The sequence below is a fragment of the Macrotis lagotis genome, chromosome 1, assembly GCF_037893015.1.
Source record: "Macrotis lagotis isolate mMagLag1 chromosome 1, bilby.v1.9.chrom.fasta, whole genome shotgun sequence".
Lineage (NCBI taxonomy): Eukaryota > Metazoa > Chordata > Mammalia > Peramelemorphia > Peramelidae > Macrotis > Macrotis lagotis.
Genome location: NC_133658.1, coordinates 86,396,482 through 86,409,902, shown reverse-complemented (window position 1 = coordinate 86,409,902; position 13,421 = coordinate 86,396,482). Strand labels below are relative to the sequence as shown.

The 13,421-nt window shown below is 32.7% G+C and overlaps 1 protein-coding gene across 6 annotated transcripts in view; it reads right to left on the bottom strand.

Annotated features, from left to right (window-relative positions):
• Positions 1-13,421, bottom strand: part of RMDN2 (regulator of microtubule dynamics 2) — a 114,396-nt gene that overhangs the window by 48,369 nt on the left and 52,606 nt on the right. The window contains exon 1 of one of the 6 annotated variants that reach the window (XM_074204041.1): positions 3,175-3,823. The exons of the other annotated variants lie outside the window; for them this stretch is intronic. Coding sequence (XP_074060142.1) covers positions 3,175-3,191 — 17 coding nt within the window. The 5' untranslated portion in view covers positions 3,192-3,823. Of the gene's footprint in view, positions 1-3,174; positions 3,824-13,421 lie in introns of those variants that run through there. 6 annotated transcript variants of the gene reach the window in all.

Here is a 13,421-nt window from a genome sequence, read left to right as displayed (position 1 = left end):
TTCTGTTTAATTATAAAATGTGCAAAGTGACAAAAATGAACACAAAAATAAATGAATATCCTGATCTAATTTTATAACTAATATCAAATATTATCTACTGTGTTCCTAGAGGAAAAGCTAAAATTGTAAGTAAATCTAATGCATCTTCATAGCTACTAATGCATACATTTTTATTTACAGAATGTATTTGAGGGAATAATTCTATTTTTTATTGATTGCAAATGGCATGGATCATATGATTTCCAGTTCTTAAAAAATAATTGGAGAATGTATTTTATCCAGTGAAACTGACTACACATTCCAAGCAAATGGAGGTCTGCTGCATTTAAGTATGGTATCTTTTCTAGTATACCATTCTAAGAAAGAAGTAGGAGGGCTAACTAAGAAGAATGATTTTCCAGATTTTCCCAAATGTAAATGATATGTCTATATATACCTCTTTTAAACACTAATTTGTTAAAAGTGGATCTACTTTCTTGAATTCACTGTAACATACATAGTAGATATTTATTCACTATGAGAAGTTTTAGAAAATCTGATACAAAGTACTGTGTAACATTAGCAATGGCAGTAGAATATAAACTTGTTGATAGCAGGAGCAAACTGAATTGAATAGGCAGCAATTATCACTAAATGATATAAACTAAAATGATTAAGTAGATGAATATATAGATATGTAATTAATACTAATAATAGCTAACATTGATGCAACATTTACTAGAAGCTTACCCTGTACTGTTTGAAAATTATCTCATGCGATCCTAACAACCCTGAGAGCTATGTACCATTGCTATTACCAGTTTACAGATGAAGAAATTGAAGCAAACTGGTGAAGTTTGCCCATGGCAACACAGATAGAAAAATGTCTGAGCTCAAACTTGAACTCTTGTCCTCCTGACTCCAGATCTAGTACTCTATACACAGTTCACTCATAAATTTAATATCCACAGAATAACTACCCCCCATCACCACCCACCACCACTACCCCACTGGGAAGATAGAAAAGAAACAAGAGTCAAAAAGTAGTAGAGAATTAAACATAGATGATCCTTTACCTAGATCAATTTAAAGGCTATTTCTATAGAACAAGGGTAATAAAATGATTCAAAACTTTGGGCATGACTAGGTCTTACACTGACTCTAGAAATGATCTAAAGGAAATAATATGGTTTTTGCCACAATTTTAGACTGAATGATGGGAGATCTCAGACTGAGAGCATAGTCAGGCCTCCTTGTGTTTACATAATATGGGGATTAATTTTAGAAGAAAGTAAAATATTAATTCCTTGGACCTGTCTAAAATTTGTCTGGTGGAGAAATTGGTTTAAATGTAATCAAGTCACCCAGCATATGTAGACTGAGATTAATTTCCCCTCTTGGAAGGTGAGTGAAGCTTTGTGGTAACCTGTTCCTAGAAGATGATGGTTTATCATCACAAAAGGGTACTGAAACATTTTGACTTTTCAAGTTGACACTTTTCCTTTCATTTTTCTTGAACAAAGAGGACGGTCTAGTTGTACATTGGAGTTTACTAAACATTCTTGGACAGCATCTCTGTTTCTTTACAGTTTGAGAGGAATGAAGGGTAATTCCCCCCCCACCCGTTTGCCATAGTGGCCTAGTAGATCTTGAGGGTAGGCAGAAACAACCCCAGGGGAAATTCTACTAGGAGGCATATGGAAGACAACTTCATCACTCAATGAGTATTCTGGGGGAATTCCATCCTCTTGAGTTTTTGAGATGATATTATCTTGAGGTTCCTCTAATGACTCTTCTTGAGAGATGTTATCACTAGCTCCAGGTTTCCACGCAAAGAAGACAACCCAACTATAAAGAGGAAAATGCTAGTCATGCTTTGAGATTGTATCTGTTTAATAATGCTAGTTATGCTTTGAGATTGTCTCTGTGTAATTGCCCTTTGAGTTTTGCTATTTTTTTTGACTGGTACTGGCTTCAAGTAAAACCTGAGAGTGGCTTGTGGAAGCTTCATTTTGATCAAACTTAGGTAAAATATCAATCTCATTCACAAGAGGGGTTATTTCATCAATTTGCTGGAATTCAGTCAATGTTCTAAGTTGTCCAACATCAGATGTAATTCCATCTTGCTGAGGAAAGAAAATGAAGTTTCACTACTTTTTAGATATGTAGAGGAAGTTCTATTTGCTGGAAGTAGAAGAACATTATTATGTTTTTGACCAACACTCATAGTTGCTTGAGAGCTAAAGGAAAAAACGCTTTGTTGAATCAGAGTGAAAAGTCTTTTTAATCCAAAGTAAGAGGAGTCTTCACTCTTTTGAATATCACTACTATTAGTAGATTCATTAGAAGTTACATTAATTCTGGTTTGCAGACAGGAAACTGACACAATATTTTGTTGAGAGCTAAGCAAATCTCTACTTGTAGGAGGTAAGTCAACTATATCATGCTTTTCTAAATTACTGTTATTTTCCTTAGGAGAAGACTTAACTTAAATTTTTAGAATACTGCTGGTAACTTTACAAGAAATAAATAATCTATTTTCCTTAGAAACAGGGACAACTTCATGTTGATGGGAACCAGGAGCAACTTGATCTTGAGAAGAGTCTGTGCTGGATGCCCTGTTTGAAGTACAGTGACTGAAGGAAGAAAAGTGTGAACATGAGAAAAATATAGGGAATAGGTGAAATCCCAATAATCCCCATAAGATATAATATCATTATATAAACTGTAGGGAGGAAGAGAAATAATTTTTGGCCACACAAGTTGATGTGGCTAATAGGACATTTAGTTGAAAATAAACAGAAAAACCCGAAATCAAGATATTGTCTCTAAACTACCTTCACATATTTAGTTTATAAAGACTACATTCTTTAGGAATGAGACCCAAGGAGAAATTGGAATTAGAATATTCTTTAAAGGAAAGGCAGACTATAATATATAAAAATTTTAGGTACTAAAATATTTTGCAGAAAAATTTTAAAATCACATAAAGACTTTAATGATCACTCTTCATGATGTATGTGATACTTCAATAGTGTCTTTGGAGATGGAAGTACAAAATAAGCATTTATACTATCTAAGAGCTCGCTAGTGGGGAATTTAAGAAAGCAGTGAAGCTTGGGTAGTGGGAAAAAATAGTGTCTCTTGTCATGTTAAACATAATTAAATGGAAAAGTAACCTAAATATGGACCTACCTTAAGCACTTTCCCATGTTGATAGTCTTAAAAAATCTGAAACTATATTTATGCCACCATATTTAATTAACATAAGAAATGCTTAACAAGTAGAACAGAATCACATAGTAATAAACAAGCACAAAGAGTGAACATAGCAACAGCACAGAATATTGATGACAGAGTGAACAGAATATGATGACATCAGTTCAGAATAAAATTGCTTTGTAATTCTGTTCTAAATCTTAATCCATGTGTCCATAGAAAAGACTGGTTTCTTGGTAATATGTAGAGTACAAATTCAATTCAATACCCAATTCAAATCCAATTCTATTGAATAAAAGTTTACTGGTAGCTACTGTGACCAAAAACCACCAAGGTTATACACTAGGGATACAAAGTTTAAGAAAATGGCACCCTCCTTAATATCCAAGAAGTTACAATTGACCAAAGTAAGATGATTCCACACATATGGCACAAGTCAGAAAGTGATTAAAACAAAGAAAGTATCCAGAAAATTTGGTGGCCTACTTTTAACTGAAGGAATTAGGACAGGTTTCATGGAACTAGAATATGGTACTAGAATAAGTCCTTGAAAGATTAAGCATTCTAAAAGTTAGAATTGACAAGGAAGATTTCTCCAGGAAGTAAACTTAGCTAGAACAAATACATAAAAGTAGAAAAGAAAATACAAGATTGGGTCAGTTTAGTACATGAAAGTAATAATATTAAAAATAAGTAGAAATCCAAATGGGTGTTATATCCTTAAGGTGTTTAAATGTTATAATAATAAAGTGTTCATCAAAAAGCATAAAGAGTGGAACCATGATTATGTATAGAAAATCATTTGTAAATATAAAAAAATTGCACGTAAAAAAATTAAAGAGAGGAGAAGCTAGGTGTGGGGTGATTAATTAGATGACTATTAAAATAGCATGGGCAAGTAAAAAGACTGATGGGAAAAATCAGAAAGCAGTTAGGAGTGAATGTTTTAAGAAATAAATGTCAATTCATTTTATTGCTTGGGTCTGTGATTTCATTGATACTAATAAGGAAACTTCTACCAATATAGATTAGCATCTGGCTGCAAATTTAATTTTTCAAAAGCTGATTGGCAAAAGAAATCATGTGATTATCTCAATAAATGTTGAAAAAGCCTTTGACAAAATACATTCATTCTTTCTAAAAACACTAGAGCATATAGGAATGGGAGTTTTCCTTAAAATAATAAGCAGTATTTAACTAAAGACCATCAACAAATACCATATTTTTCCATGTTTAAGACACACCTTAATTTTGGGCCTGAAATATGAAAAAAATCTATTACATAAGATTATTGAACTCAAGTTTTATTCATCATGAAATTCAAGGATGTTCTGCTCATAGCTTTCAGGCAGTTCTATTGGATAAGTCAGGTGCATGGTCCAAGTCATTCTCAGTCCATTCCATTTCATAAACCTGAAGCACCAATTGTGTCCTTTAAAATCAGTCACTTCTTTTTCATCAGCAGTTCTTCTGGATTCAAGCTGAACCATCTTTGTGGACACAGGAATTCCAATGGCCCTTTGCTCTTCAATCCATATCTTTAATTCCCTCTCTAAATCAAACCATTTAGCTGACTTGCTTCTCATGGCCTTCTGTTGTGGCATTTTCAGGAAGGGGTTTCTTCTTCAGGAAGGGGTTTCTTCCTCCTGTAGCCAGTCTCGGATTGTTTTCTCAGTTGGAGAAGGACCAAACTGACATTCAGCAGCACAATTTCCGATCGCTTTGAACTTGAATTCAGCACTGGATGAAAATCTTTTTTGAGCCATTTCTGGGCAGAATATGGCAAAACATAACCTAATAAACCAGTAACAAATGTGAAACCACGAGCACAGACAACAAGCACGAAAAAGCAGGAATTGCATGTAAAAAAAAACCCTACAACAATGAGCACAAAAACAAGTATGAAAAAAGCAGGAAATTCAAGTAAAAAAATCTACAACCACTGTATAAGACGCTCCCAGTTTTTTTTTTAGACTCCAAATTTTTCGAAAAAGGGTATATCTTGTACATGGGGAAATACAGTATTATATGTAATGGAGATAAATTAGGAGCATTTCCAGTAGGATCAGGGGTGAAAGAAGGATGCCCATTATTACCATTACTATTCAATATAATTAGAAATTTTAGCTTTATCAATGAGAGAAGGAAAAAAAACTGAAGGAATTTAGCAGTGAGGAAACAAAACTTTCACTTTTTGCAGATGACATAATGGTTTACTTAGAGAACCCTAGAAAAATCATATTATAAAAACTATGAAACATTTAACATCTAAGAAACAATTTAAAAATTCAGCAAAATAGCAGGATATAAAATAAGCCCACACAAACCATCCATCATTGCTACATGTGAACAACAAAACCCAAGGACAAGAGAAAGAAAGAGAAATTCTCTTTAAAGTAACTGCAGACAGAAACCATATGAAGAAATTACAAAACACTTTTCACACACAAAAAAAGGCAGATCTAAACAATTGGAAAAATGTCAATTGTTCATGGTTAGATTGAGCTAATATAATAAAAATGATAATTTTGCCCAAATTAAATTACTTATTTAGTGCCATACCAACCAAATTACCAAATAACTATTTTATTGACCTAGAAAAAATAGAAACAAAATTCATCTGGAGCAACAAAAGGTAAAGAATATCAAGAGAACTGATAAAAAAAATGTAAAAGAAGGTGGTCCAGCTCTACCAGATACAAAACTATACTCTAAAACAGCAGTCATCAAAATTGCCTGGTACTGGTTAAGAAATAAAGTAATGGATCAGTGGATTAGGATAGATACAAAAGAAACAGCAGTAAACGACTATAGTAATCTATTGTTTGACAACCCCAAAGACAGATCCTGAGATAAGAACTCACTGTTTGATAAAAATTTGTGGGAAAACTGGAAAATAATATAGCAAAAACTAGTCACAGACACATCTCATACTCTATGCCAAAATAAGGTCAAAATGGGTACAGGATTTAGACATAAAGGGCAATACCATAGACTAACAGATCAAGAAATTCTCCATCTGTCAGATCTATGGAAAGGGAGAAATTTTTGACCAACAACAAATAGAATATATTATAAATTGAAAAATGGATGATTTTGACTATAATAAATTTAAAAGGTTTTGCATTAAAACCAATGCTGCCAAGATTAAAATGAAAACAGAAAGCTGGGAAACAATTTTCACTGCCAGGGATTCTGATAAAGGCCTCATTTCTAAAATATAGAGAGAATTGAATCAAATTTATAAAGTTACAAGTCATTCCCCAATTGATAAATGGTCAAAGAATATGGACAAGCAGTTACCAAAATGAAGAAATTAAATCTATATATAATCATATGAAAAAATCCTCCAAATCTTAACTGATTAAAGAAATGAAAAGTAAAACTACTATGAGGTACCACCTCACAACTATCAGACTGCCCAAGATGACAAAAAGAGAAAAATATTCAGTTGGAGAGGTTGTAGGAGGATTGGTACATTAATGCCTTGTTGATAGAATTGTGACCTAATCTAACCATTCCAGAGAACAATATGGAACTATGCCAAGGAGCAATAAAACCAATCATACCCTTTGACCCAACAATACCAATGCTAGGTCTAAATCCATAAGAAATCATAATAAATGGGAAAAGTCTCATGTTTTAAAATATTAATGGCACTCTTTTTGTAGTGAAAGAACTAGAAATTGAGAGGATGCCCATCAATTGGGGAATGGTTGAACAAGTTATGGTTTATGCATGTTATGGAGTATATTGTTCTATAAGAAACGCTGAATGGTCAAACTAGAGAAACATGGAAAGAATAACATTAACTAAGGCTGAGTAAAGGAAGAAGAACCAAGAGAACACTGTACACTTTAAAAACAACATTATAAGTTGATCAACTTTGATGGATGTAGTTCCTCTCAAAAGTTCAGAAAGTTATGTCAACCCTGTGAGATCTGTTATGGACAACACCATCCAAATCCAGACAAAGAAAACAAAACAAAAGCAAAAAAAAAACAAAACCCCTACAAAATCTGAATGAACATTCTGTTCACTTTTTAAACATTTCTTGTTTTTTCCTTCCTATTTTATGCTTTTCTTTTTTCCCTCTTAGTTCTAATTCCTCATACAGAAAATGACTAATATACAAACATGTTATATACAAATGTACATGTACAACATACACTAGCCTGTTGTCGCTGGGGGAAGGGGGTTGGAAGGGAAGGTGGAAAGATAGAACGGAGTCAAATATAGCTTTACCAGATAGAACACTATAAATATATATGTGGATGAATGTTGATAAACTTGTATATCATGCAACTGGAAAAATAAAATAAAATATCAATAAAAAAGGGAGTTGGTTGAGGAACAAAGAGGTTGAGTGACTTGCCCAGGTTCTTATTGTTAATGTGGATCAAAGATAAGAATTGACCCAAATTCCATTTGGTTCTCTATATACTAAGCTATATTATATTTAATGCTTTTCATTAGTAAAATAATATTATAAGTGCTCAAATAATATAAAGGAATGCTGGGATCAAAGAGGGAATAGTAAAAGTTGGCTATAACTAGCAATTAGATAATTTATTAGTATTATGAAGTAACCCTTTTCCTTTTTTCAATTAATGCTTAGAAGAATACATACATTATTAGTACCACAAGATGATTAACCTTACTTTTTCTGAATAAACAAATAGGTAGAAATAATAAAACATAACAGCACAAATGTGAAACCCAGTCATGTATGTATAATCATATATGCACACATATTATAAAATCAATATTTATGTCTATATAATAATCCCAAAAACCAAAAAAATAGTTTATATGATAACACCACATGAGGAAAAGTATTGTTCATTTCTCAAATTGAAGATAACAGTATTTTTGTTCTAAAATAAGAGACTCATCATCTTTAATTTATATCATTCTGTAAACTGTCTCACTTCAGTAATATGGTCAATATATTAATTTCTGCTTCACTTGATTGTATCCCAAATCATTAATTTTCTTACAAGATTTGTATATCTCTGACTGATTTTCAGTTTTGATAGTATAGTCACTGGGCAGATCCTAATCTCCCTGAGGCCCATCTCTCTCTTTGTTTCTTTGTATCATATGTAGCCTTCCCTGGACCAGAATGCTAGTGTACTACTTAAAATTGTTAAATATTTTTCCAACTCTGGCAGATTGAAAAGTCAAGTATTTATTCTTGAAGGGTAAAACAACTTCATTCCCAATATATGGAGAAAGTTTTTATAACCTCAGAAATTTTGGAAATTATAGTTTGGATGAATGTTGTCAGTATGAGACTCACTAATATTTTATTCATAAAAATGAACAGAAAGAAATATGCTACTTTTATGAAACTATGAACAAAAAAAGTACCAGGAACAAGATTAAAAAAAGCTTTTCATTTAGCTAAAGATTATTCCTAGAAAGCAGCTAAACAAGTTGCCACGTGATTGTGATAAAACTAAAATTTTAAAATATTTTATGAGGCAAAGGAAATAGTAGTAGTAGTATGACATCTCTCTAAAATTCTCCCTGGTTATTTGGCATTGTAAGAAGAAGAACCAGGGGGTGGCTAGGTGGCACAGTGGATAGAGCACCGGCCCTGGAGTCAGAAGTACCTGAGTTCAAATTCAGTCTCAGACACTTAATAATTACCTAGCTGTGTGGCCTTGGGCAAGCCACTTAACCCATTTGCCTTGCAAAAACCTAAAAAAGAAAGGAGGAGGAAGAGGAGGAGGAGGAGGAAAAGGAGGAGGAGGAGGAAGGAGGAGGAGCAGAAGAAAGAACCAGAACTAAAGGAGAAAAAAAATCATGAGCAAAAGAAAAAAAAAAACAAAATCGTACAAAGGTACTATGACGTCAAGGAAGATCAAAAGACGAACTCAGAAAAGGACAACAGTGTCAAAATGGCTACATGCAGAATTGATGCTGAGTAAAATGGAACAGAAATGGGATAACATTATTTTGTACACATTAACAGCCACATTGTATGATTGATCAACTATAATGAACTTAGCTCCTCTCAGCAGTTCAGTGATCAAGGCCAATTCTAAAAGGCTTGTGATGGAAAATTCCAGTCACATCGAGAGAAAAATCTATGTAGCCTGAATGTAGACCAAAGAATATTTATTTGTACTTTTTAAAACTTGCTTTTCCTTTTTTGTTCCCTTTCTCATGATTTTCCCCTTTAGTTCTGATTGTTCTTTCATAACATGACTAATAGAGAAATATGTTAAATATAATTGTACATGTATAACCTAGATCAGCTTACCCACTTTCATGGATAGGAAGGAGTGAAGGGAAGGAGAAAAATGTGGATCTCAAATGCTTATAATTTGATGAATGATAAAAACTATCTTTGCATGTAATTGAAAAAATGACATTTAAAAATTTTAATATGCAAATCTCAAAGTAAAATATGAATTGGTGAAAGGTATCCCCAAAATGAAAGAGAGAGAAAAAAGATTTTAAAATCAAATTAGAAAAGTAGAGGAAAAATTGTGAAAAGGGATGATAGTGATGCATTGAGAATCATAAAAAACAGTCAATGATTTGGTAAAGGAAGCCAAAAAAAACAACTCCTTAAAAAGTAGAATTGACTAAATGGAAAAGGAGGTAATGAAGAAAATAATTTCTTAAAAATAGGAACTGAACAAATGGAAACTAATGACTCCATGAGACATTAAGAAAAAATAAAATAAAATCAACAGAATTAAAAATAGAAGATGTGAAACTAGAAAAACAATTGACTTGGAAAATTAATCAAAGAGAGGTAAATTTAAGAATTATTGAAGTAGGGCAGCTAGGTGGCGCAGTGGATAAAGCACCGGCCCTGGAGTCAGGAGTACCTGGGTTCAAATCTGGTCTCAGACACTTAATAATTACTTAACTGTGTGGCCTTGGGCAAACCACTTAACCCCATTTGCCTTGCAAAAAAAAAATAAATAAAAGTAAAAAAAAGAATTATTGAAGTACCCGAAAGTCTCTATCCAAAAAAGATCCTAGACATAATATTTCAAGAAATTATCTTAATATCCTATTAGAAGACAAAATGAAAATCATAAGAATCTACTGATCATCTCCTCAAAGAAGTCCCAAAATTCAACTCCCTAGAATATTTTAGCTAAAGTCCAAAGAGATCAAGAAGAAAATACTGCAAGCATCAGAAAGAAACAATTCAAATATCATGAAGCCACAAAAGGATAACACAGGATTAAAGGATCAGGGGACTTGAATATGGTATTTTAGAGGACAAAGGCATTAAGATGACAACCAAGAATCACCTACCCAATGAAACTGACATTAATTCTTTTGAGAGGAAATTGGACTTGTAGTAAAACAAAGGACTTTCAAGTACACTAGATAAAAAGAAAAAAAAATTGACTTCAAATACAAGAATCAAGAGAAACACAAAAAGTTTAAACAAAAATGGAATAGGGGCGGCTAGGTGGCACAGTGGATAGAGCACCAGCCCTGGAGTCAGGAGTACCTCAGTTCAAATCCAACCTCAGACACTTAATAATTACCTAGCTGTGTGGCCTTGGGCAAGCCACTTAACCCCATTGCCTTGCAAAAACTAAAACAAAAAACAAAAACAAAACAAAAATGGAGTAATAAGGGACTTTATAAAACTAAACTGTTTACATGGGAAGAGGATCCTTCTAACTCCTAAGAACTTTCTCATTATTTGGGAGTTAGAAGGAGTATGCATAGACAAAGAATACAGGTGTGAGTTGAATAAGATGGAATAATATCTAAAAAAATTACATTAGGAGTGGAAGTGGGATGCATTGGGAAAAAAGGAAGGAAGATATGTAGAATGGGATAAATGATCTCACATAAAATAGGTTTGAAAGATCTATAATAGAAGTAAAGGTGGTAGTGGATGGCAGGCAATGTTTGAACCTTATTCTCATTAGAACTGGCTGAAAGAGGGAAAAAATATACATACTCATTTGGGTACAGAAATCTATCCTACCTTACAAGGAAGTAGGAGGAAAGGTGGAAGAGAAGGGAATGGGGGTAGATAGAAAGGAGAGCATATTGGGGAAGGTGCTGTTGAGAAGCAAAATACTTTTGAGAAGGCATAGGATGAAAGGAGAGAGAGAGAGAGAGAGAGAGAGAGAGAGAGAGAGAGAGAGAGAGAGAGAGAGAGAGAGAGAGAGAGAGAGAGAGAAGATTAAACGGGGAAGAAATAGGATGGAGGGAAATACACAGTAATCATAACTTTAAAATGTGAATGGGAGGAATAAAATGGAAGTGGAGAGAAGAATGGATTAAAAACCAGAATGCTATAATATTTTGTTTATAAGTAACACATTTAGGGGTGGCTAGGTTGCGTAGTGGATAGAGCACCTGCCCTGGTGTCAGGAGTACCTGAGTTCAAATCCAGACTCAGACACTTAATAATTACCTAGCTGTGTGACCTTGGGCAAGCCACTTAATCCCATTGCCTTGCAAAAAAAAAAAACCTAAAAAAAAAGTAACACACTTGAGGTAGAGAACACATAAAAAAGTAAAGGTAAGAGATTGGAACAGAATTTATTATGCATTAGCTAAAGTAAAAAAAAAAGCAGGGATGGCAATCGTGATCTCAGAAAAAAAAGAAAAATTAAAAACATTTAATTGAAAGATAAGAAAGGAAAATACATCTTTCTAAAAGGTACAATAGACATTGAAGTAATATCAGTAAACAAAAGGGAAAACGAGAAATTTAAGAAATTAGAACAGACAAAGAGGCAAAATGATATGATGTTACACTTGGAAAATCAATTAAAAACCAGTTGAAATAATTAACGGCTTTAGCAAAGCTTTAGCTTTAGCACAGATTCTAAAATACACCCACATAAGTCCAGCAGCAAGAGATAAAAAGAGAAATTCTCATTAAAACTACTTTAGATAATCCAAAATATTCCGGAGTCTACCTACCAAGATTAAACCCAAGAATTATATGAACACAATCACAAAACACTTTTCACACAGATTGTCAGAGTTAAACAACTGGAGACATATTAATTGCTCATGGGTAGGCCAAGCCAATATAATAAAATTGATATACTTATTTAGTGTCATGCCAATCAAATTACCAAAAATCATTTTATAAAGCTGTAAAAAGTAATAACACAATTAATTTAGCAAAATAAAAGGTCAAAAATATCAAGGGACTTAATGGGAAAAATATGAAAGTCTGCCTTAACCATAACAAATCTCAAATTGTATTACAAAACAATAATCATCAGAACAATGACTGGCTTAGAAATAGAGTGGTGGATTAGTGAAACAGTAGGTCCACAAAACAGAGTAGGAAACAACCATAGCAATCTAGTGCTTAATAAATGCAAAGATCAAGACTTTTGAGATAAGAATTCATTATTTGGCAAAAACTTCTAGGAAAATAGATAAAGAATTTGGCAGAAACCAGGTACAGCCAAACATCTCACACCATTTACCAAGATAAGGTCAAAATAGGGACTTGATTTAGACTTAAGATGTGATACCCATAAACAAATTAGGGGAATATCTTACAGATCAAATCTTTGGATCAAAGAAGAATTTTTTACCAAAGATAAAGAGCATTACTGGGTGTAAAATGGACATTTTTGATTATGTTAAATAGTAAATAAAATTATTATATATATTATAAATTTTATTAAAAAGTTTGTGTGCCAACAAAACTTGCTGCCTGTCTCCCCAAAGAGAAAGTCAAAGATTCACAGAACAAAATGAGACAAAAAGGTATTTATTTTTAGACATATCTAGTGTGGAAATTTTTTTTTGTTATCCAAAAAGAGCTTTTTGTTGAGTCTTGATTTTCTTGAATTTTCAATTTTCTTTATTTCTCAATTGGGAAGAGCAGGATGAAAGGGAGAAAAAATGAATGTTTGCTGATTGAAAAAATAATGAAATTTAGTTTAGTTTTGTCCTTTTAAAAAAAAAGAAAGAAAACATCCAAGAACCTAAAATGGAATACATAGAGCAATGAGATTGCAGATCTACTAAGTTACCAGAATAAGATATTTCAGTAGACATATTGAAGTAAATCTAATAACTTGGGAGATTGGAGTATAGCTAGAATAATCTCTAAAAGATAAATAAAATTTTTAACTTTCAAGGACTTTGTCTTAGAATTTCTATATTCTGAATTAAGAAGTCAGATGTTATTTTTTATTATATTTACATGATAAGGATAAATTCCAGATAATCTAAATATTATAATTAAAAGA